Source organism: Erythranthe guttata, chromosome 1 (assembly GCF_056151865.1).
Source record: "Erythranthe guttata isolate IM_541 chromosome 1, IM_541, whole genome shotgun sequence".
NCBI classification, from domain to species: domain Eukaryota; kingdom Viridiplantae; phylum Streptophyta; class Magnoliopsida; order Lamiales; family Phrymaceae; genus Erythranthe; species Erythranthe guttata.
Window position 1 is genome coordinate 4455318 of NC_142533.1, and position 21026 is coordinate 4476343.

The 21026-nt window shown below is 33.9% G+C and overlaps 4 protein-coding genes across 6 annotated transcripts; 1 reads left to right on the plus strand and 3 right to left on the minus strand.

Moving 5' to 3' along the window:
• Positions 1-209: 209 nt before the first annotated feature.
• Positions 210-3180, minus strand: LOC105966530 (Stress responsive alpha-beta barrel domain protein). Of its 2 annotated transcripts, none has more exons than XM_012991090.2 (9): positions 2920-3180; positions 2673-2790; positions 2133-2260; positions 1430-1566; positions 1244-1312; positions 1005-1143; positions 803-865; positions 659-702; positions 210-534 (listed from the first exon to the last, which is right to left on the minus strand). In XM_012991090.2, the coding sequence occupies exons 1-9, from the start codon at positions 3047-3049 to the stop codon at positions 448-450; spliced, it is 915 nt and encodes a 304-aa protein (XP_012846544.2). In that variant the 5' UTR covers positions 3050-3180; the 3' UTR covers positions 210-447. The 2 variants fall into 2 exon arrangements, with proteins under 2 accessions (XP_012846544.2, XP_088674215.1); XM_088818089.1 differs by having other exon boundaries at positions 2909-3047.
• A 511-nt stretch (positions 3181-3691) lies between these two features.
• LOC105966522 (transcription initiation factor IIE subunit beta) lies at positions 3692-6796 on the minus strand. Of its 2 annotated transcripts, none has more exons than XM_012991082.2 (5): positions 6736-6796; positions 5882-6142; positions 4942-5073; positions 4680-4796; positions 3692-4227 (listed from the first exon to the last, which is right to left on the minus strand). In XM_012991082.2, exons 2-5 carry the CDS (start codon positions 6140-6142, stop codon positions 3880-3882), a joined length of 858 nt encoding a protein of 285 aa, XP_012846536.2. In that variant the 5' UTR covers positions 6736-6796; the 3' UTR covers positions 3692-3879. The 2 variants fall into 2 exon arrangements, with proteins under 2 accessions (XP_012846536.2, XP_012846535.2); XM_012991081.2 differs by having other exon boundaries at positions 6671-6785.
• Positions 6797-8881: 2085 nt separating this feature from the next.
• LOC105966523 (protein P21) lies at positions 8882-9880 on the minus strand. Its single transcript, XM_012991083.2, has one exon. The coding sequence runs from the start codon at positions 9781-9783 to the stop codon at positions 9100-9102; it is 684 nt and encodes a 227-aa protein (XP_012846537.1). The 5' UTR covers positions 9784-9880; the 3' UTR covers positions 8882-9099.
• Positions 9881-15119: 5239 nt separating this feature from the next.
• On the plus strand, positions 15120-20491 carry LOC105966531 (transcription factor MYB3R-3). The gene is made up of 11 exons (XM_088818109.1): positions 15120-15219; positions 15361-15477; positions 16123-16274; positions 16355-16421; positions 16908-16965; positions 17460-17554; positions 17631-17734; positions 18071-18199; positions 18359-19424; positions 20026-20084; positions 20261-20491. Exons 3-9 carry the CDS (start codon positions 16150-16152, stop codon positions 19413-19415), a joined length of 1635 nt encoding a protein of 544 aa, XP_088674235.1. The 5' UTR covers positions 15120-15219; positions 15361-15477; positions 16123-16149; the 3' UTR covers positions 19416-19424; positions 20026-20084; positions 20261-20491.
• The last annotated feature ends 535 nt before the right edge of the window (positions 20492-21026 follow it).

The following is a 21026-nucleotide window of genomic DNA, read 5'->3' on the forward strand; positions in this document are numbered from 1 at the left end:
TATTAATGCAGCAAAACCAATACATCAAAGTACAATTAACAACTAATCGAGTTGGTTTAAGACACCGACTTAACGTAAAATTATATTAACTTAAGCTGATCTAAACAAGTCAAACAACCATATTATATAACTAATATAGTAGTAGCTAATCTTTCTTTAATATCTTCTTATATAATTTTTTTTTATTTTTTTTAATAATGCAACCAGGCTCAACAGTCAACTGCAGGTTATATTATTATCAATTCTTGTCATTAAAAAAGTAATTAATCATACAGACAATAATACAATGTCTTGTGTCTACTGTCTGAAAGTCAAATTTAGGTATAGGGGTGTAGATTATAACATAAATTTTGAGTTCTACTTACTTTGATCCGAAAATTTTGCGATTTTTGCAATATTTTTTTATTTGAAAATAATTGAAGTGCATATGAAAGAACCTGACCTCAGCTACATAAGCTCTTTGCCGACAGGGTCGACGGAAAAATGCAGGGACAACGCCTTTTGGACAATGGGCTCGAATTTAGATTTCCATATCTGCTTTTTTTTCAAAAATAATAAAACAAGCAGAAAAAATCGTATATATTAGTAGTTTCTCAATGACAAAAAAAATAAATAATAAGTAATGATAGTAAATAAATAAAATCATATATGTTATTACAGTATTGTATTCTGAACTGCTCATGAACATCTTGAATGCCTCCGCTGTTATAAAGCAACAAAAGGTTAAAAAAAAGTAAAATCGTTAAATGAAATTGCTTTTCGGCACAATGCTGAACAGACAGGACACACGCATGTAACTCACATGACCGAAATCGTATTACTACGCCATGCGTATATTCCGAATTGCCCGTATTCACAATTGGACCTGCAAATAATGATAATCACGCCATGATTATGAAAACAATATATTATCCTATAAAGTAATGCATTGAACTTCAATTGCATCGAGCAATTAACGAGTTAATTTCTATGAGATGGAATATTGATTCAAAATACACCACCACCTTTAGTAGCTTGAACAATTAAAGAAGGGAACTCCATTGTTAGGTTTGCCAGCGAAGCCATCGCATTTTCTGTGGGACCATCCAAAGAACTCCCATTAAATTGTAAAAGAAGCACAAGCTCGACTCCATAGTTAAACTCCTGCCAGAAAAAAAAAAGTATTTCATCTTCAAAATGCATTTCACACGTATCACAAAATCTTTTCTTTAACAGATGCATGTATATTTTTTCAGCTTCGAACCTCTCCCTTACGAAATATTGCTAGGATATCGTCTTCTACTTCAGATTCATAGTCAAAATTGACAAACCCCTGTGAGCCAACAACAAAAATCCAAAAATTTGAGAAACATTAAAGGTAGGCTCTATCGGCAGAAACTTTAAAGAAACAAATGACTCGAGATATTGGTGTTTACATGTCAGAGCATACATGGCAGTAAGGGTTCACATGTTCCTCAAGAACTCTCAAATAAAAAGGGTTCTCGTAGAACTTGGCAAGTTCCTCTTTTGTCTGGAAACGCATAAAGATCGCGTGGGTATATTGTTCGGGATTTTCAGAAAGACGTCCTACAGTAATCAGAAGATTCCATATCGATACTTCAGAAGAAGAAAAAATCAGATAATGCATCGCATAATGAGTTTGGTAAATAATATATCAGAGCTGAGGAACTGAGAAGTAAACTGAATAACGTTATTAAAAAGATACCAAATTGACAATGAGCAATTATGTAAGAACCGAAATATCCTTTTTACTTTTACCTTCCAATGATCACCTTATCCCAATTGTTGAATTACACGTGGAAAATAACAAATTGGAGGAGATTAGTCGTCAATCATAATAACGAATTGGAGTATACCATTGGTGATATTGCATTATTAAATCAAAGCATTGATATGGCGCATTCAGTTATATATGATTCTTTTTCTCTCAAAAAAAAAATTAAAAAATCGAAGCATCAACTTTTATTTCTTAGTATGCCAAAAACAATGTAAACAAATTTGCAGTCAGAAGATTGGATTTCATAATAGCAAATTAACTAGGTTTACTGTAATAAACCATCAAGCAGAGTTAAAAGTCAATCATATAGAGTAGAAAACCTAGGATTTTCTATACTACAAATTAAAATGGTCACCTAATGATATGGCAATGATGCCACGCATCTGATATTGCGTCGTATAAAGGTAATCCAGCATGTCGTTCTCTTGCTCTTCAGACAAATCTTCTTTTGCTTTGACTAGGCATATATGTTCAATAACTTTTCTGCAAAAAACGTCCGTATAAGGTCGGTATTACTGCTAATATATGATTTATTAATTCTTGCAATACAAATTCTTATGTATTTGTACACAAACCAAGGTAGAAAAATATTATCAGAAACAGGGGGAAAATATAGTCCTAGCAAATCACGAATTTTATTAAAAACTTTTGCCAAATAGTAAGAAGAAAAAGTATTTGCCTAAATAAACATCGACAGATATTCATGCAAAGTCCTCAATTAGCTGCTAATAATTTATTTATTAAACTAAAAAAAACAACTTTTTATTAAACTACATGAATGCCCAAATGATATCATATACAGAAATATTCTCCCAATCCCTTTTTGATTTTAAAACACCATGAAAATGAAAGAATTAAATCGAGTAAAAGAAAGGGGGAAAAAAAAAAAAAGGACCTCTTTTTTTGCACGCCAGTACCCAAATTTCCTTCCCCAGCAGCTGAAACTACAGCCATCTTCTCCTTTTTACCCCAATGGCATAATTTATTTCTCGAATCGACAAACAACAAGGAACCTGATAAAACAATTGTTAAATTGATTAATTCTGAAATTTAACCCATCAATTCACCAAATAGAAACGACAACAAAATAATAAAATTCAAATATAAAAATAAAATAAAAAAATGATCGACCGATTTCTCACCACCGGCGATCCATCTTCTCTTCGTATTTAACCCCAACCGTGTTCTCGAAAATGCTAGGGTTTTGTAGAGAGAGCAACTGCGGATTAGAGGAAAAGCAAAAGGAGTGAAAATCTGATTCAGTATCTGCATTTTAGTTACTTCACTGAATTTTCTTCTCCGATTTTTCAGTGTGTGTGTGTGTGTTTTGTGGGCGTCGGAAAATCGCAGAGATACCTTTTGTAGGTGTGGAATGGGTGGACTGCGTGAAACTGCTATTTTAAATGGAGGTGCTTATGTTGGCGCCTAATTATGTTTCTTATTTTACCTAAATGCCCTTTTGTTTTTTTGTTTTTTTAAACTTTTTTTAAGTAGATTGGCATTTTTTCGATGCACGGGATAACATTTCAAAAGTGAAAATAATGATTAGTTTAATATATGACTAATAAATTTATTAGTGATATAGGTAAGGTAACAACATTAATATTTATACAAATTTAATATAAATTTAATAGCTGCAAAATAGAATATATATATACATATATACAAAAAATATTATTTTTGTACAAATGTGTCATTCGAGTTTTTTAGGTTATCTTAGCGTTTCTTTCTTTTATATATAAAGATTTTTGATTTTTAATATTTTTTGGTAATTCGGTAATTAGCAAACCGAATATTTCGGTTCGTTATTGGGTGCGAAATTTAGTCATCACTTTCTAGTAACTAGAGAAGTGGTAAATTATTTCATTGCATAAAGCTAGTAAATTACTTAATTAGATGACAAAATCAAGAATATAAAGTCACAACAAATTCCATGTATAAACTATAAAGGTAATGTTATAAGAATTACTTGAGCCCACTTCTTGATAAGTTCTTTCTATTCGAAGAGATTAGCCAACCGGCACAAAACGAACTCTCCATAATTTTTTATAACACACAAGACACCGTTTAATACGAATAAAAGACTTGCAAATCGAGCATTTTCAAGAACCGGAGGGCTTAAGATGTTGGAAAAGTTCCGGAAGATGAGCATTAGTGAGCTTAGTCCTCTTGCTAATCTCGTTCTTCTTCTTCTTTGTCTTGGGCTTAGTATCGATGCCGTGAATCTGCGCCATAGCCCTCCTCTTGGCAGTGTTCGTAGCAGGTTTCATTCCGTTCTTCTGAAGATCCCTCTCGATGTCAAGCATATCGCGGGGGAGTTCAATCCCGCGAAACAGCTGTTTCAGATCATCGTCCACTTTAATTACAGCCCTTGGATCGTTCGGGTATGCTATGTCCTCTTGCGAGTCGAAGTTCGATAGCAGCCAAATTTGTCCAGATGCTTTCAAAGCCTGCAAAAAAAAAAAGTATTCTTGAATTCGTCTTATGTTTCAGATTTGTAATTATACAATTCTAGTATTTGGTAATATTAGTTGTCGGATTAGGAGTGTGTAACAATTGGGTTGAGTTTGGACTAAATATCCTTCATATGTTTGATCAAAATCCGGGTCGATTTTTTTTTTTTTTTTTTTTTCATGGGATGTGTAACATAAATCCCAAACATTTGAAAAATCTTGATTATATTGTCTATCAAGCTTAATCATAATTTCCAGACAATGGGGTTTTTCGGTTTGGACCTAATATTCATTATATGCATGATTAAATTTCGAGCACTTTTTCTATCATGGGATTGAAATCTAAACCTCGGACATTTGACAAGGCTTTAATTATATTCTGTACAAGGCTAATCATAATTCCTGAACAAGGGCCTCGAGAATTTAATATACGGGAACAAACAAGTTACCTGTAAGTCATCCATAACTGCTGGGTACGAGTCCTTGAGATCAATGACAGCAATACCCTCCGGAAACTTCCGGATTAAGACAAGAAGTTGGCCCTTGTCTTTCAAGTCGTGTTTGGACTGCAAACATATCGTAAAACAAGGTAAAATTATCCTAGGAAACAAAAATTAAATGAAGATGAAAAGTCGTCATTTAATTAGATTAGGTGATTTACATAGTAGCCCACTAAACTGCTCGGTGGTTTTACTCGAGTACCAATATTACCTTGTAGGTGAACCGTTTCCCGTCATATCTCACTTTCGGGTTGTTCCTTAAACTGTCGAATACGGATTTGTTTGCATTTATATCCACGTAGCATGCTTCGTTTATCTGCTCGGGAGTGTAGAATTGCCTTGTCTGGATACGAGAATTTATTAAGTTAGGAGATGCTCTAAATACGCTTTTAAGGTATAGAATACCATGAAATCGAAATGACAAATGTAACATGATAAGGCATGTATATTTATTATTTAATGACAATAGTATGGCAGGAAAAATATCCGTCGAGTGAGTTTAATAGAGCCAAAATTATAGAGAAAAATTTAACTCGAGAAATTCAGCTGAAGGAAGTACTATCCAATTCAATACATCAGCATAACATGAACCATCTTCTTCTATTCTGCTCGTTAGGTCTTATCCAAACAAATTGAGACAGAGAGATTATTTCGTTGTCTCGAGCAGGTTACCATATCATTACATATACTGGAATTTAAACCTCAGCCAACACAGCTAATCTATTCATCCAGTTAAGAAATATTTGACGTCAATCGAGCACCAGGTGTAAATAGATTACCTTCTATACATGGCTTTTTCAATACATAAAAATAGCATAAAACGTGGCCACGTAATGAAATAGCAAGGAGAAAGATTCTTTTTTTTTCTTTGTAATAGACACTCACGAAACGATGACAAAGCTGAAAATCGAGAGACGTGGCAAAGAAAAAGAGCATGTAAAACCCCTCTCTAATAGCGATCTGCAAAATGCTTCACAAGATTCGCTTTGTTTCCGATTAAACAAAAACACCATACACTATATGCGGAATAACACCTTACATTCCCCATTTATTGATACTGTTACCAAATTTCTCACCGAGATCAAGAATCAATGCATTTAGTTCGTAAGTGCCGTTAATAAATATACAAGTAATAACGAGACATGTGGTACCTCGAAGAGCAAATTAATAACACGTTTGATTTGAGCCCCCACGGGAGCTTTCCTTATGCTATTTATATGTTGAAGCCTTTCTGTATCGTTCGAGAATTTAACTTGTGGTGCAGCTGACTTTGCATTTGCTATGCTCGAGTGCGCAGATTTAGAAGCATTTGCTTTCGAAGATCCCGCCTTAGCTGCAATGCTCGTAAGCGTCGACTGGCATTTCTCTTGCTGTTTCTTGAATTCCGACAGCTTTTCTTGCAATGACGCCATCTAAACAAAACAAGCGAAACGTATCGTAAGTTATTTTTTAAATAATGCAAACATCGGAAACAATAATCAACTCAAAATTCCACCTTTCCACCATCCCCACACCACACAAACATGAATTGGTGGCTACTAAGTTCTAAATTTGTAATTGCAGATGAATGAAATGAATCTTAATAATTGAATTATATATCTATTTCAATCAGGGGAAAAAAAAATACCCAAATCCAAAATGCAATAGGATAGAAATAAAAACCCTCGATTCGAAAATTGAAATCTAGACAAATTGGAAGATGATCGCCCTCAATTCAAAATCGAGACAATCGCCATTCCCCAACTGTAATTACTCGAAACAATTATTCATAAACGATTTTTTTTTTTAAATACAAATCAGAAAAAAAATTCAGATTGATTCAGAAAAGGGCGATTGAATCGAATTACAGAACTTTGATCGTTAAAATTCGATACCCAATTTTCAATTTTGATAACCAAAAAAAAAAAATTATATTTATATTCCAGAAATTGGATTTATACTTCGATCAACGGCAATTTTTTCGAATCGAGTTGGTTCGATTCTTTCTTCTTAGTGATTCTCTTACCTCAGGCAACAATTCTGGAAGAGCACCTGATAATTTTTAGGAAGATTTTCAGGAGAGAGAAGAGAGAGAGAGAGAGATCTCCTATTGCTTTTACACCGTCGAGACAAGCGATATTATATTGTTCTCACTTTGCACTCACTCCGGTTCACTTAGACCGGCTGCAAGAACCGGACCTACACTCTTTGGGTCTCTATGCCAAAATCCTAATTTGGGCCGCCTACTATTTCTTAACAAATTTAACAATAAGTAATCTGGAAAGGAATTGGGCCCGTTGAGACAAAAGACCACTGAAGAAAGGCCCAAATGGAGGAAGCCAAAGATCCGGCCCTCTTCGCAAGGACCAAGTCAGCCGGAAGATTAGCACCCGAGGGGTCCGAGCGGGCTACTCGCTCGGGTGAGGGGGCGCAAGGGCCCCACCATGGATGTTCATGGCGACCGATGTTGAGGTTGCATTGATGGAAGACTGACAATCATTCTTAATGCCCTCATCGGCGCATTAAATGCTCTGACATCATCATTAAATGATCTGACATCAGCATTTAATGGTCGAATAATCAGAGACTGCCGCTAACAAGGGAGACGTACGGGCCAAGCTACTCCTGGTAACTCGGTAGAGAACGGCTGTAGTTGTCCCGAAGGTAATGATGAATCGAGTTGCCCGGTAAAGGTATGAGAGCGGCGAGTTACGCCTTATTTACGCAGAGCTTATGTCAAGGTATTATAAACACGGGTTCACACACTTCAACATTAATGTTCCATCTATCTATCTCTTTTAAATCAATATAACGAATTCCACCTTAAAAATATCTTCGATTCGTTGACTTGACCGTCAGAGTGCTAACTCCGACGTCAGTCCGATTCTCTTTTCATTCAGAGTAAAACGGACCAGGTTACTCGCTAAGTCCCCCATTCACACTCAAATTGCAAGCAGTCAAGGCGGTTTTAGGGCGGATCAATAAGCTTTCTTCTATTTATATATATATATATATATATATATATATATATATATATATATATATATATATATATATATATATATATATATATATATATATATATATATATATATATATATATAATACTGAATATTAAGTGCCACAATTGGGGTGGAAAACGTTCTTTTACATTTAAGTATTTTATGTAGTATATTTGGGAAGGGCCGGGCCGGGCCTTGTCGGCTGCAACTCGAATGTATATATTATGTTATGTCGTTTAACCATTTCACATCGGTTGTAAAATTTCGAACATTGTTTAGGCCTTAGGGGATTTAAAATCCTTCGTAAGCTACGTAGAACAGCCGATACGATGAAATGAAGAAACGGACTCGGTGAAAAGACATATCCCAAAGATCGGGAGATGGGAACTTGGGGGGAAACGTGTAAATATTAAAAGCACAGGGGTATATTTATAAATTTACTATATATACATATATAAGTTTTTATTTATGTGTGCATTCGATTCAAATATATTCAAAATAAATATTATTATCAACTATCAATTTGCAATTGTTCATTAAATCATGTAAATAATTAAGGAAACAACAAAAATATTTAAAAATTTGTTATTCAGACATATTTCTAAGTTTCATAAATTACAAAATGATCCATAAGCTGTCCGACAGGTGTCCTAGAGTATCAACGAAACATGTTCGAAACGCGAATATGTAAAGAAGTTGAAGTTTTCGTGCTACATAATTGATAACTTAAAAAGACATGCTTTAAATTATTTCTCATCTTACGATTCTAGTGAATCATTATCTCTAAAACATATTATATTTTTACCATTCATAATTTTTAATTAATTGAAAAATCAATTAATGGCATGAGCAATTAATGATATGTAATATATTTTTTATGTTATAAATTATATATAATCCATATATATTAATCGAATTTCCTAATACGTACGCAACTAACAACTAATATGGGACGAAGAGAATAATGAATTTCTTAGTTTCGATAGAATTTCATCGTTTCTTTTTCTTCTTACAAATAATTAATATTTCTTAAAATTAATGATTGGTATTTCAAGCATTTCCTACAATTTTCTAATTATTTAAAATATATATATATATATATATATATATATATATATATATATATATATATATATATATATATATATATATATAGACACACACTCACCATAGCAATTTATACTCATCAAAATTGAAATAGTGCACAAATACAAAATAAAAATTACCAAGAAAATCCGATACACGTCACAAATACATTAGTGACGTGATCAAAGGCTTATTGATTATGCACGCAAAAAGAAAAAAGAAAAACAACCACATAAAAACAAAATCAAGAGTAATTAATTAAAATAAAAATAAAAATAAAAATAAAAATATTATTAATTAATTTAAGGACAGAAAACAACTCTATAACTGGTGGCCGGCGGGCAAAGGAAAGTGCTAGTTGGTTCATCCTCGGGAAACGTAAACGCGTCTTTGCATCTAGTCTTGAAAAAGCGCGAAAGATCCGTTGGGTGGCATGGTCCAGAGTGGCAGCAATACTGCGTCGTTTTGAACACCGTGCACGGGTTGTGGCACCCGCCCGGGGTCTTCAGCTGGGTCGGGCACTGACCCGTTATATCGCCCGCGCACCTCACGGGTCGGGTGCACCCGTTGTTCGTCGGGGTGAACTCGATCGGCACGTTGAACCCCTCCATCACGGACACGTCGTAGTAGTCGTGGTGGTTGAACGAGTTCAGCCCGTACTCCGCCAGCGTGTGCGGCGGCGACCCGTAGGATTTGCACTGGAGATCGCCGTTGCAGTCGCCGGTGAGGCATTTCCCACGGCCGGAGGTGTCGAAGGTGCAGTTGGTTCGGGCCCAGATTTTGGCGAGCTTGCACCGGCTGGGGAAGCCGAGTGTCCACGTCTGGCCGGAGTCGAGGCGGCGGCCGCCGCCGGGGACGGCGGCTGGCCAGATGGTGTAGGGGCAGTTGTTCTTGATGTTGAAGATGATTGCGTGGGTGGTTTGGAGGAAGAGGAGCGACGGCAGGAGGAGGAGGGCGGCGGCGGTGAAATAATTCATTTTTTGCATTTTTGTGAATTTTAATTAATAATTATAATCTGTTTGAGGTTGTGATTTGTGGTGTTTATATAATGATGTGATTATTTATTTATTTATTTATTTATTGGGTAAATTACGAAAATACCCCTACATTTAGCCTAAATAATGAAAAACGCTCTCACGTATTCGTAATAACCAAAACCCCCATCTGATCAACTGTTCATTGAGTTTTTTAACTAAAAAATGTGTACAGTCTATACCTTATGTTAAATATGTGAAAATTGAGAAATAAAGAAAATATCTGAAATTGTGTAAAGTTTATCCTTAAATAAAAGGAAAATCCGTGAAAAAATCACATTGTAAGAGGTTGGTGTAAGACGGAAACAAATCTCAGGGGTTTTTTGGGTAATTACGAATAGATGGGGTGTTCCTCGTTATTTAATCTAAGTTAAGGGGTTTTTTCGTAATTTACGCATATTTATTGTGCTTTTGAGTGGACTAGTCAAGAGTTGGGGACGATGCCATTAAGTCATTAACTATAGGTTTTATTATTTTTTTATTATATACTTATTTTTTATATTAATAATTAATTTTGGTATCGAGAAGCTTAATCATATCTTTTGTTTGGTAAATTATTCATTATATTGGTGATCAACAATAATTATGAGCATCTGTCGTACTTCTAATAATAATTATGGTTGCAATTGGAAAACTAATTGATTATATAATTATATTTACCTGTCCACGTGAACTATTTTATGCAACTATGTTTTATACTAATTAATATTTACTAGCATTTTTCCCCCGTGCGATGCACGGGATAGGATATTATTTTAAAAGTGAAAAAAAAATCAATTTAATACATAATAAGAAACTATATTACACTAAAATAGTAAAATTTAATAATGTAGTATTATTTATATTTTATATAACATTAGTTTTTTTTAAATCTTACATATTAAGATTTATAATTCAAATAGATTTAACAAATCGAATTTCTACCTTTATCTCTTAAGATTTGAGATATATTGATGAAAAATAGTAGATTGATAATTGTTGAACATTATAGTTGGAAAATTAGTAGAGAAAAAATATTACAAATAAATAATTACAGAAGTACCATTATGGTAGGATTCTTCACGGTTAGTTTCAATTTTGATAATTGTTAAAAATTATAGTTAGAAATTAGTAGAGAAAAAATATTAGAAATAAATAATTACAAAAATATCATTGAGGTTTTTTTAGGGTTGCCCAGCGTTTCTTTCTTTTATATATAAGATATATAAATTAATTGCAATATTAATAATGGTGTGAAAAATATTATTGAGTATGTTTTGATTCAGCAAACGGATCATCTTTTTGTAGCAGCCTACGCACACGCAATTGGAGCTTTTCTTCTTTTCATTTATATTTTATTTTATTAAATAATTCACGAGATTTCAACTTTATTTTGTGTACCTAACCATTTCCCTTGTCTGCATCCATATAATTATTAGTTTATAATCCAACCTAAAATTCAATTAATAAAATTTAGGGTAAATTACAACCAACCCTGGAGGTACGGTCAAATTACGAAAACCCTCCTTTTGTTTGAGTAATTACAACTACCCCTTAACTATAAATCTTCTTACACGTCCACCCTTGTTGTTTCAAATTTAGTGGAATCTTCGATATGGAATATTATTACTTTTGCACCCACTTTATCCAATTCGAACTCCACATTTTGAAGCAAGATGATCATAATATGTGTTTTTTGGCTTGTATATATCAGATTGTGGTGCATCAAAAACTGTATTTTTACACACAACGAGTACAAACTAGACCACATTCCATGAAATCTAGATGAATATGTTTCGTTTGACACCATAAGGGTGTACGTGTAAGGAAAAATCATAGTTGAGAAGGTAGTTGTAAATACCCAAACTACATGGGGGTTTTCGTAATTTAACCATACCTCAGGGGTGGTTATAAATTACCCTAAAATTTATCATAAATTGCGGTGACCCTTGATATAAGGTGAAATTACGAAAAAAAAAAAATCATTTTATTTGGATAATTATAACCACGCCTCAACTATGGAACTTCTTACATGTCCATTATTATGGTGTCAAATTCAATAGAATTTTCTAAATTCTATAGAATGTTCTCTAGTTGTAATCGTTTTTTTGCAAAAATTCAGTTTATGATGTACAACAATCTGATATTTACAAGCAAACAGATACTTCTTACGATCATCTTGTTTCAAAATATGGATCTCGAATTGGGTAAAACGGATACAAACTGAAGAATAAACCACTAAATTTAAATACACAAAAGTAAACGTGTAAGAAAATTCATAATTGAAGAGATAATTGTAATTACCCAAACATAGCAAATTTGTTTTCTTATAATTTAACCTTAATTCAGGATAGTAACCATAATTTACCCTAACATTTATTTACTTGAGTCTACTAGTACATATAAACACTAAATAATATCAATAATTAATTTCTCAATTGATATTGATTCAACTTTCTAAACACGTGTGCACTGATCAGTCAATATTCTCAGAAAAAAAAATAATAAAAAAGATGGCTGGTAAAGTAAAGTAGGAAGAAATTAGAAAATAAAACAATTTATTATTAATTTAATCGAACCTAACATAAAACCAGCAGCCATCGTGCATGTTCCATGCATGGACTGGGAACTCCAATTAGCCGCCGTGGGGCCCAATAAGAGAATAAACTACTTTATTTATTCTCTTAAAAATAATAATTCTTTTGAATTATGTATATTTTTAATTTGTCCTCATTTTAATTATTTAAATCCAAATTACTTTATTTCCTTTTTGTCCGGCTATTATTGTATTTATTTCTTTGTATCTATATTTTATTATTGTCGCGTTTGTCAAAATCCCATGTTCGCCAAATCTTGTAATGATTATTTCAATCTCAATTAGACAATAATAAGTAAGATCAACGGTTGATATGCAACATAAAGAAATAGAAAAGTATTTTTTGAAAAAGAAAAACTATATCGTATTATGTAAGTAATAAGTTAAGTCAAAATAAGTAGGACTTTTTAAAATGACGGGACAACCGTGGTCATCTTTTGATCTATGATGGCTGGTCGACAAATCGACGATGACGGTCAAATCAACATGTGTATTTGTATATATTGAATACTATTTATATTTGTGATTGAGTTAATATATGAGCTTGGAATATAATTAAGTTAATTAATTAATTTAAAAATAGGGTAAAACTTGTGAATTAGGCCTCCACTTTATATTTATTTATTTTAATACGTTTCGGATTTCCCCTTTTCAAATACTATCATAGTATCATGTTATATATTTGATTATTTTCTATTGTTTTGCAATAAATTATGTTCTTTTCAAAAGTGTATTTAAAGGTGGGCAACGAACTTTTTTGAAGTTGTTTTCGACCATTTAATTTTCACCGGTCGACAATTGTGCTACTCCTCTAGAAATAAGTTGAAAATGGTAAAAGCTAAAAGCTAAAAGGTAGTTTAAGTAAAACAACTTTATTTTACTTATCATATATAATTACAAATTCCTTTGAAAAAGTGATAATTCAATTAAGGCTCAAATAGTAGATAACATAATTTTGTAATTATCATTACCATACTGTATGGTACTGAATTTTTGGTATTACTTGATTTTGGTATTTTTTGGTAATGCAGGAACCCGCAGCCAACCATATAGGTGCACTGGGTAAACCTACACTCTCGTATAATAGCTTGCAAACCATACGAGAGATGTAAACCACACTAGGCTAACCATGTGTGACAAGCTCGACCTAGCGACCGTTGGCAAGGGGATTCGAACTTGGGTCAATTGACCCAAGCTCTCTTGCTCCAACCGCTAGGCCACCCTTGCGGGTAGCAGCGAGTGTATCTCAATTCTTAGTACGATAACAATATTTAATTTTTTTTTTTTTACTCAAAAAAGAAAAAGAAAAACAATGTTTTATTTTCCAATGCCACAAAATTTGGTTGAAACTAAGTGGACCGAATTAATTGTAAAATCCATTTAATTGGGCCTATCGTGTTGTTGGACTGAGTGGATTGGGCTGGGTTTATGCTTAATTGTTGAATTCTTCTTTTATTTTTTATTTTTTGTTAATTTATTGTTTGGCATATTTATAATTTTTTTTTTTTTAAAATAACACTACCTAGTTGATAAAAACACTATGTTAATGAATGAGAGGTGGAACTTAAACTCTTGAAGTTATTTTAAAATTTAAAATAAACGAATTCATTATTTTACACAATAAATTTTGTATTTTTCGGTGATTCTAGTCATTTTTTAAAGGAAGTCCGATTTACATCATAGTTAACACTTCGAGGAAGTCCGATTTACACCGATTTACATCGATGTGTCTTAGCTTTTAGGAAGAGTATATCAATTTCTATGAACATGAGAAATCTTAGCTTTTCTAGGACGAGGGTTTATCCTATTCATATTATTTTCAACGGAATCCCAAGACTTCCCCAAAATCGGGGTGAGCGCATGCCTATTACTGATTCCGACGCTGTTTTTACCAACTTTCCACCATTCTCGGACAGTCTGGGCCATCATTTATAGCTAATTAGTCGTTCGCCGTCTAATCATGCTCTAGGCCATAGCCTTTATGATATCCGTATCTTTTCCCACTTCCCGATCGTCTCCGGTCATTCGAGCATTAAAAGTTGGTGTCAGTGCATTTAATGCACCTGTTTTGACATTGTCTGAGTCATTGCGGCACCCCTCCTAGCGCCCTATACTCAACTCAGCTCTTGGTGATATACTTTCCTTCTCGATCACTGTGGCGAGAAAATATTTCGTAAATGAATTATCATTTTTAGGCCGTACCTATCGACCAACCTTAGTGGACTGGATCTCTCGATAAATGGGCTTTATTACAGAGCCCTTCACCGTCGGAATCAAATACATTATAAAATATTTATAGTCATTTAATTTAAATTGCCATTCCTTCCAACCTATTATCCATTGATTGGCTTAAAACAAGTTCACTAATTACCACGGTGCACCAATTTAAATTAAATTTAGCTTTGAATAAATAATGACCGGTGCTTCTTTACATTTTCTATCAAATACAATTTATTTTCGAAACCAATAATCACGAACTAACAATCCGAGCTCGTCGCACATAGCTTGACCAGTGCAATTTAAATCTTTTTTTACGAGATTTATAAATTATTGCACGATAATAAGGTAATTATAATTTATTTATTTTTTCCTTTTAAAATTCAATAAATCCTATTTTAGAAAAATAAAAAAAAGGGGTTTAAAATTTAAATAATAAATATAAAAAGGGAGGGCGAGTATTTATAGGAGATTCTGTCAAACATTAGCTGGCTTTACAAATATTTGGATTTTCCCGCTACTTCGTGTCGATCTTTACCTCTTCCCTTCTCTCTCGTCACCGTTTCTTTTTCTCTCATTAAAACCCTAACTCCACAGTCGGTTACTTTCTCTCTCCTCCTCCCATATCTCTCTCTCTCTAAAACGTACATTATTTAATGTATCTATAGCTGCATTTTCCTTTTCCGGTTGTTTTATATACGTTTATTTTTTTTACGCTGTTCGATTGACGGTTACAGACTCGTCTCTGGGGGATTGCGAAGCTCGAATTCAGTTGTCGGTGGGTTGATTCCCATTCGTTTCCAACTGTTACGGCGGAGATACTGGCCGTAAGTGAAGTGGCTGATGGGAGCTAGGTGAATTCCCCTCTTTTCAATCAATTAGTTTTTTTTTTTTTTTTTTTCATTTATTGCTATTTACTTCATTTCTATGTTTTGCCCCTGTTCGTATTTTAATTGATTTATTTATGGAAAGAAGCTTCATTTTTGCTTGTGGATTGGGTGGGTAGGATTTTGCAACGGTTCTGTTTGTGTTTCTTATAAAGATGTAGTCTTTCTTCTAACGTATTGTGTGCAATGGTGAATGAGTGAGGATTGAATTTTAGAGCTGCTTTGTAAGCCGGATCGGTAAATTCAATGAGTTTTTTCACTTTTGTCTTTGCGATTTTGTGTAGATTTTGTATGTTTTGTTGACTCCTGATTTGATCTGGCCTTATCTGTCTAATTTTGTTTTGATTTATTATATACGAATGGCAGCATTAGTAGATAGCTTATTGTTTGGTTCATTTCTTAATACACTGAGAAAATCCTTTTTTTTTTTTCTTTCCCCGGTTATAATTTTGATGTTTTCTTTTGATGGTCTATGCCTTTGGTTTGTGGTTAATTTGCTTGATTATGTGAGTAATACTTATGAATATACTGAACACTTCCAATTCTTACAAAAGACATGGCTAGAGTTCGCTAATGAGAAATATCTTATGTCATAATTTGCTTTTTACGAAGATTGGTTGGTCCATTGGCAAGGAAGTCATGGTCCACGTCAAGAAGGAAATATGTACACCAGAGTCAGCAAAAGAAGTCACATTTGTTTCATATTCCTCGTTTTCCGAGAGCAGTTCTGATATTGTCACTCCGAGATGTTCCTCTGATTCTGGGTATGTATCTCTTGTTTTATATTTTAACCCTATGTGGTATCATCTCTAACACGTTGTTTTTCTTTCTTCTTCAATGTCAGTTTAAGTGTTCACAGACGTACTGGTCCTGCTAGACGTTCATCACAAGCTGGATGGACAATTGAAGAGGTACATATCTAGTTTACAGACTTCAAGAATCAAATAATTTTCTCCGGTGAAACAAAATATCTCACTCCCCCCCTGAAAAAGATTGTTTGCTTCTTTTGTTTGGTTTCCGGACTCTTGTCCAATTTATTGTGTTCGTGGAATCAACTGCATTGTACAACTTTCTGATTCTTTGAACATCTGGATTTCTTTTTTTGGATTAGAAATCTGTTGTTTTTTCGATATATAATAGAATATTTGTGCTTGTTTTCAACATAGAAGTTAATTTGGATAAAAGGCATAAATGTTGTTGTTGTTCTATAAACACTGTGATATAAATTTCCAATTTACCAGTTTGAGTTATATTATGGGCTCTTATGTATCATTTTTTAGGCTGACAAACTGACTTTACCATAAAATTGGATTCTTTGAATACAAAAAGAGGACAAAACATGTTCCACAGTGTTTATTCTTGTTTTCTGTCAGATTCTTATATAATATTTTTGGCAGGATAAGCTGCTCACTGAATTGGTACAGCGGTTCAATGGGAGGAATTGGAAAAAAATAGGTGAGTGTGCACTTTCGTGTCACTATCTGCCCTTTTCGTATCATTTCTTTGATCAGGTGATTTGCAGTAGCTTTTGTAAATATTTGGTTATCCTTCCTTGACAATGTCAATTTTCATTCATCAAATCGGGTTTTTTTATGCTGGGCACTAGTTTGGAAATGTCTTTCTTTCCCTCAGAGATTTTCAATATTCCAATTGGAGTTTGCTTTCTTCTTCATCTTTTCCCTTTGGGATCATTCCTAATAACGTGGATAAAAGAACGATAATATTTGGTGTCTCATATTAATGGACTCTGCTGCCTTGTTTCCTATTGAGTGTCAAAATAAGCTTCTAAGCTTCAAATAGCTTTAGTTTGATATCTCTTATCATGTCTTATCATATTCAGTCCAACATGTGCATGCGTGGTGGACATATCTATTTCGATCCAACCTGTTTCTTTTATTGCTCTGAACTAGCTTTAGGATGTTGACTTATTGACATTTTCTCCTATGCAGCTGAATACATGTCCGAAAGGACAGATGTCCAGTGTTTGCATCGTTGGCAAAAGGTTCTGGATCCAGGCCTGGTCAAAAGCCCTTGGACAAAAGAGGTAAATAATGTTAATTGGTGTGTGTCGTGCCTGTAATCATTCATATTCAAGGATTTGTCTTTTTCTGAAACTTTAGGAGGATGATCGTATTACTGAGTTAGTTGCGGAGTTTGGCTCTAAGAAATGGGCAGCTATTGCAAAGTTTTTACCTGGTCGAATTGGCAAGCAGTGCCGAGAAAGGTGAGTTATACACGCTTGATTAAATTCTTACATGAATTTTAAAATTTCGCATGCAAGAATAAGAAGGGTGTGGTGATGCATATGCTTCACATATAATTTCCAAATTTTCAAATGCAATAGTGTTGGATAGATTATCGAAGATATGTTTTAAGCAGCTTCCTTGTTTAGTTGTTGAATAGATATTTTTATTTAGATTGATTCCCTCTTGTGAACTATGGATGAGGTTAATTTTGCTGTATGTTTGGTTATTGAAACTGTTTTGTTACGTATTCCATGTTCTAATAACAAAGTGAATCTTTTTTGTCGTCTGAAGATATGCTCTACATAATTGTACAGGTGGCATAATCACCTGGATCCAGCAATTAGAAAAGATCCATGGACTAAAGAGGAGGAAGCAATTCTAACTCACTACCATCAAGTACTTGGTAATAAATGGGCAGAAATTGCAAAGTATCTACCTGGAAGGTATCTATTTTAGAGTTTCGTTTCCACACTATATAAATAGCTGGAATATCTACAGAAAAATTATGATTTATTATTGTTTAATTGGGTTGGCTAGCACATTTTTCTTCTTCTCGTTTTACCCACTCTCGTTATTTATTAATCTATTTTTCGCATTGACAGGACTGACAATGCTATAAAAAACCACTGGCATTGCTCGGTGAAGAAGAGACCTGATTTAAATTTGCCTCGAGTCTCTGCGACAGAATTGCAAGGAAGTACATCTCTTCATATCTGCAAAGCTGAAGAAAAAGTGCAACCCAAGCGCTCTGCCCAGAAAAGGGCCCCTCAGAACACCGGTGGTGCCTGTTCAACAAACTTTGCCAATTTTTTTGGGGAAAATTTCGAGACAAAACCCGTTTTCTTGGGTATTGGCAGATCATCTGAGGGAGTGAGGAATCTAATCGAACTCCCAAATCAAAATCAGTGTGACAGATCTTCTCTCATTACAAGTCGCAGTTCTACCAAACCAGAAACCAACTCACTGAATAATACCATGGATCCTTGCTTTTACGTCAAAACAGGTCATGCTAATCTTGATGTTCCTCCAATTACACATGCAAGAACATTGGAGTCTCCTAATAGGTGTAGGTATAATCCATGTGGAACAGGTGACATGTCTGATTGCTCACCTATTGGTACCCTTTTGAGTTTGTCATTGTGTGGATCTACTGACGAGAGTCAACGAGCTGGAAAAAGATTGAAATTTTATGAGCCATCCCAGTTAACTCCATTAGATGTTAAAAATGTCAACAAAAACCAAGAGCTTGCTAGTTCCTATCCCAGTAGTAACCTGTCATTGAGTATCTCTAGTAATGATTGTAGCCCCGAACTTATGCTGAAGACTTCGGCTATGAGTTACAGAAATACGCCTTCAATCATAAGAAAGAAATTTGTTACAGAAGCTGAACAGACGATTGACTTTAGTAGTCTCAGCACGCCTCCATCTGTTATTTCACTTCAGCGTTCTTCTGATGGTAAAGATGTGAATGCTTTAAGCTTGATGAGTGAGAAAAGTTGCTTGCATTCGAAGCTCACGTCGTCTATTAGTGGACAACCTCTGGAAAGACGTCTGGAATATGCGTTTGATTTGGAGTGGGATTCAGCCACTGGTAGACGTTGTACTCCTGGCTCTAAAAGTGGTGCTAAATTTGATGCCAAGACGATGTTGACTCCATGAAGAAGCTTGGTGAGTGAATTCAGTACTCCGTTGAAGTTATTTATTTATTTATTTTGGTTATTTTGTCTGAGATCACTAGCATCGGGAGTACATATCTTAAATCAGCATTCGGATAAATATGCTCCACATTTCAATTCGGTTTTGCAGGACTTTGCATATAACTTTTAGAACATTGCTGTCTGATGTAAAAAAAGAAAAAGTAAATGGAAATGCATGTTTAGCTTCGTGTTTGAAGAAAAGTATTATCGTTCCTTCTTCGGAATATAGTCAAAATGTAAAAAGCTTTGAATATTTGAATTGTTTGCCAATGAATTCAAAATTGAGACTTTCTTCTGTTCTACCCTTGAGATTTTCTGAAAATTATGAATTTCATTCTTTAACTTGTCAATAATTTAATTATTTCAGACTGTAGTACTCAATTTCACCTCCTTCGAAATGTTAGCTTCCATTTGAGGCATTTTATGGTTGACCCGTGACGTATATCAGATGAATTATTGTTATTCTGCTTGTATATATATGTTATTCACTACCTTCTTAAGAGTTTTCGCTTTCGTTCACTTTCATCTGTCAGCTCTGTAAATTTATTTATTTTTGTTTCATTTTTTATCAGGTGTCCTACAAACTATCATTATAGAGCAGATAGACCATCCCGCATGCGCAATAATAAAGGTACGTCATATCGTTTCTTTTCTTACCTACGTGATAAAATAATCGAGCTGCAGACATTTTAAGAATTCGTTATTTCATTGTCACTGGACAAGAAACCATACAGATATTTTGTTTTTGTTAGAACAAAACTCTTGTTTTATATTGTGACAGAACTCGTGTTTATAACCTTTTTTCAGCTATATATATATCAAAGGAGGCGATGAACATAATAAGAGTCGAGACTTGGTGCCGTATACATGAATTTTGAAGTGTTTCATACGAGAGCATTTCTCTAAATAATTCCTGAATGCGTAAGATTCCAGGAGGGTGATCTAATGACTGTATACAGGTTGCTTGTAATTAAACAACAATAAGAACATCTAGTCATTATTATAATAGTCAAAATAATCTTTCGTGGGTTTTCGATATAATTAAACTCGACATTTTTTATGCCAAATGTTTGAATGCTGTTTAATTTGCTTATATGTTTGATAGAACTGATGCAAGTTTGCAATTTCTTTATATAAACAAAAAGGAATTTAAAAGTATGTAACAAAATAAAAGAAGATAGCAATAGTAGAGATACTTGATGTATAAAAATGCCCAGTTTAAGTCGAAATTCATACGTAAAAAAAAACCAAGTCGAATGGCGACCCTTTAGCCTCTTCGGTTTGTTCGAAAATATTACCAATCAATTCTTATGAGAGTTGGTGACCAACTTTAATTGTTAAAGCCAATGGGTTGACACAAATCTCTTCTATTAGTTACTCATTTAGAATAAGACATGAATTTTTATTGCCAGAAAATAGAGTTGCCTAGAAAATTGGCACAATTTAATACTTACTTTTTTTTTCTTAATTTCTTGTTTTGGAGAAACCGTTGACCCTCCTTGTTAGATAAGATAACTAACTGATAATTCACCTAACCAATCTTTACAAAAAGAAAGAAAAATGCAAAGGAAAA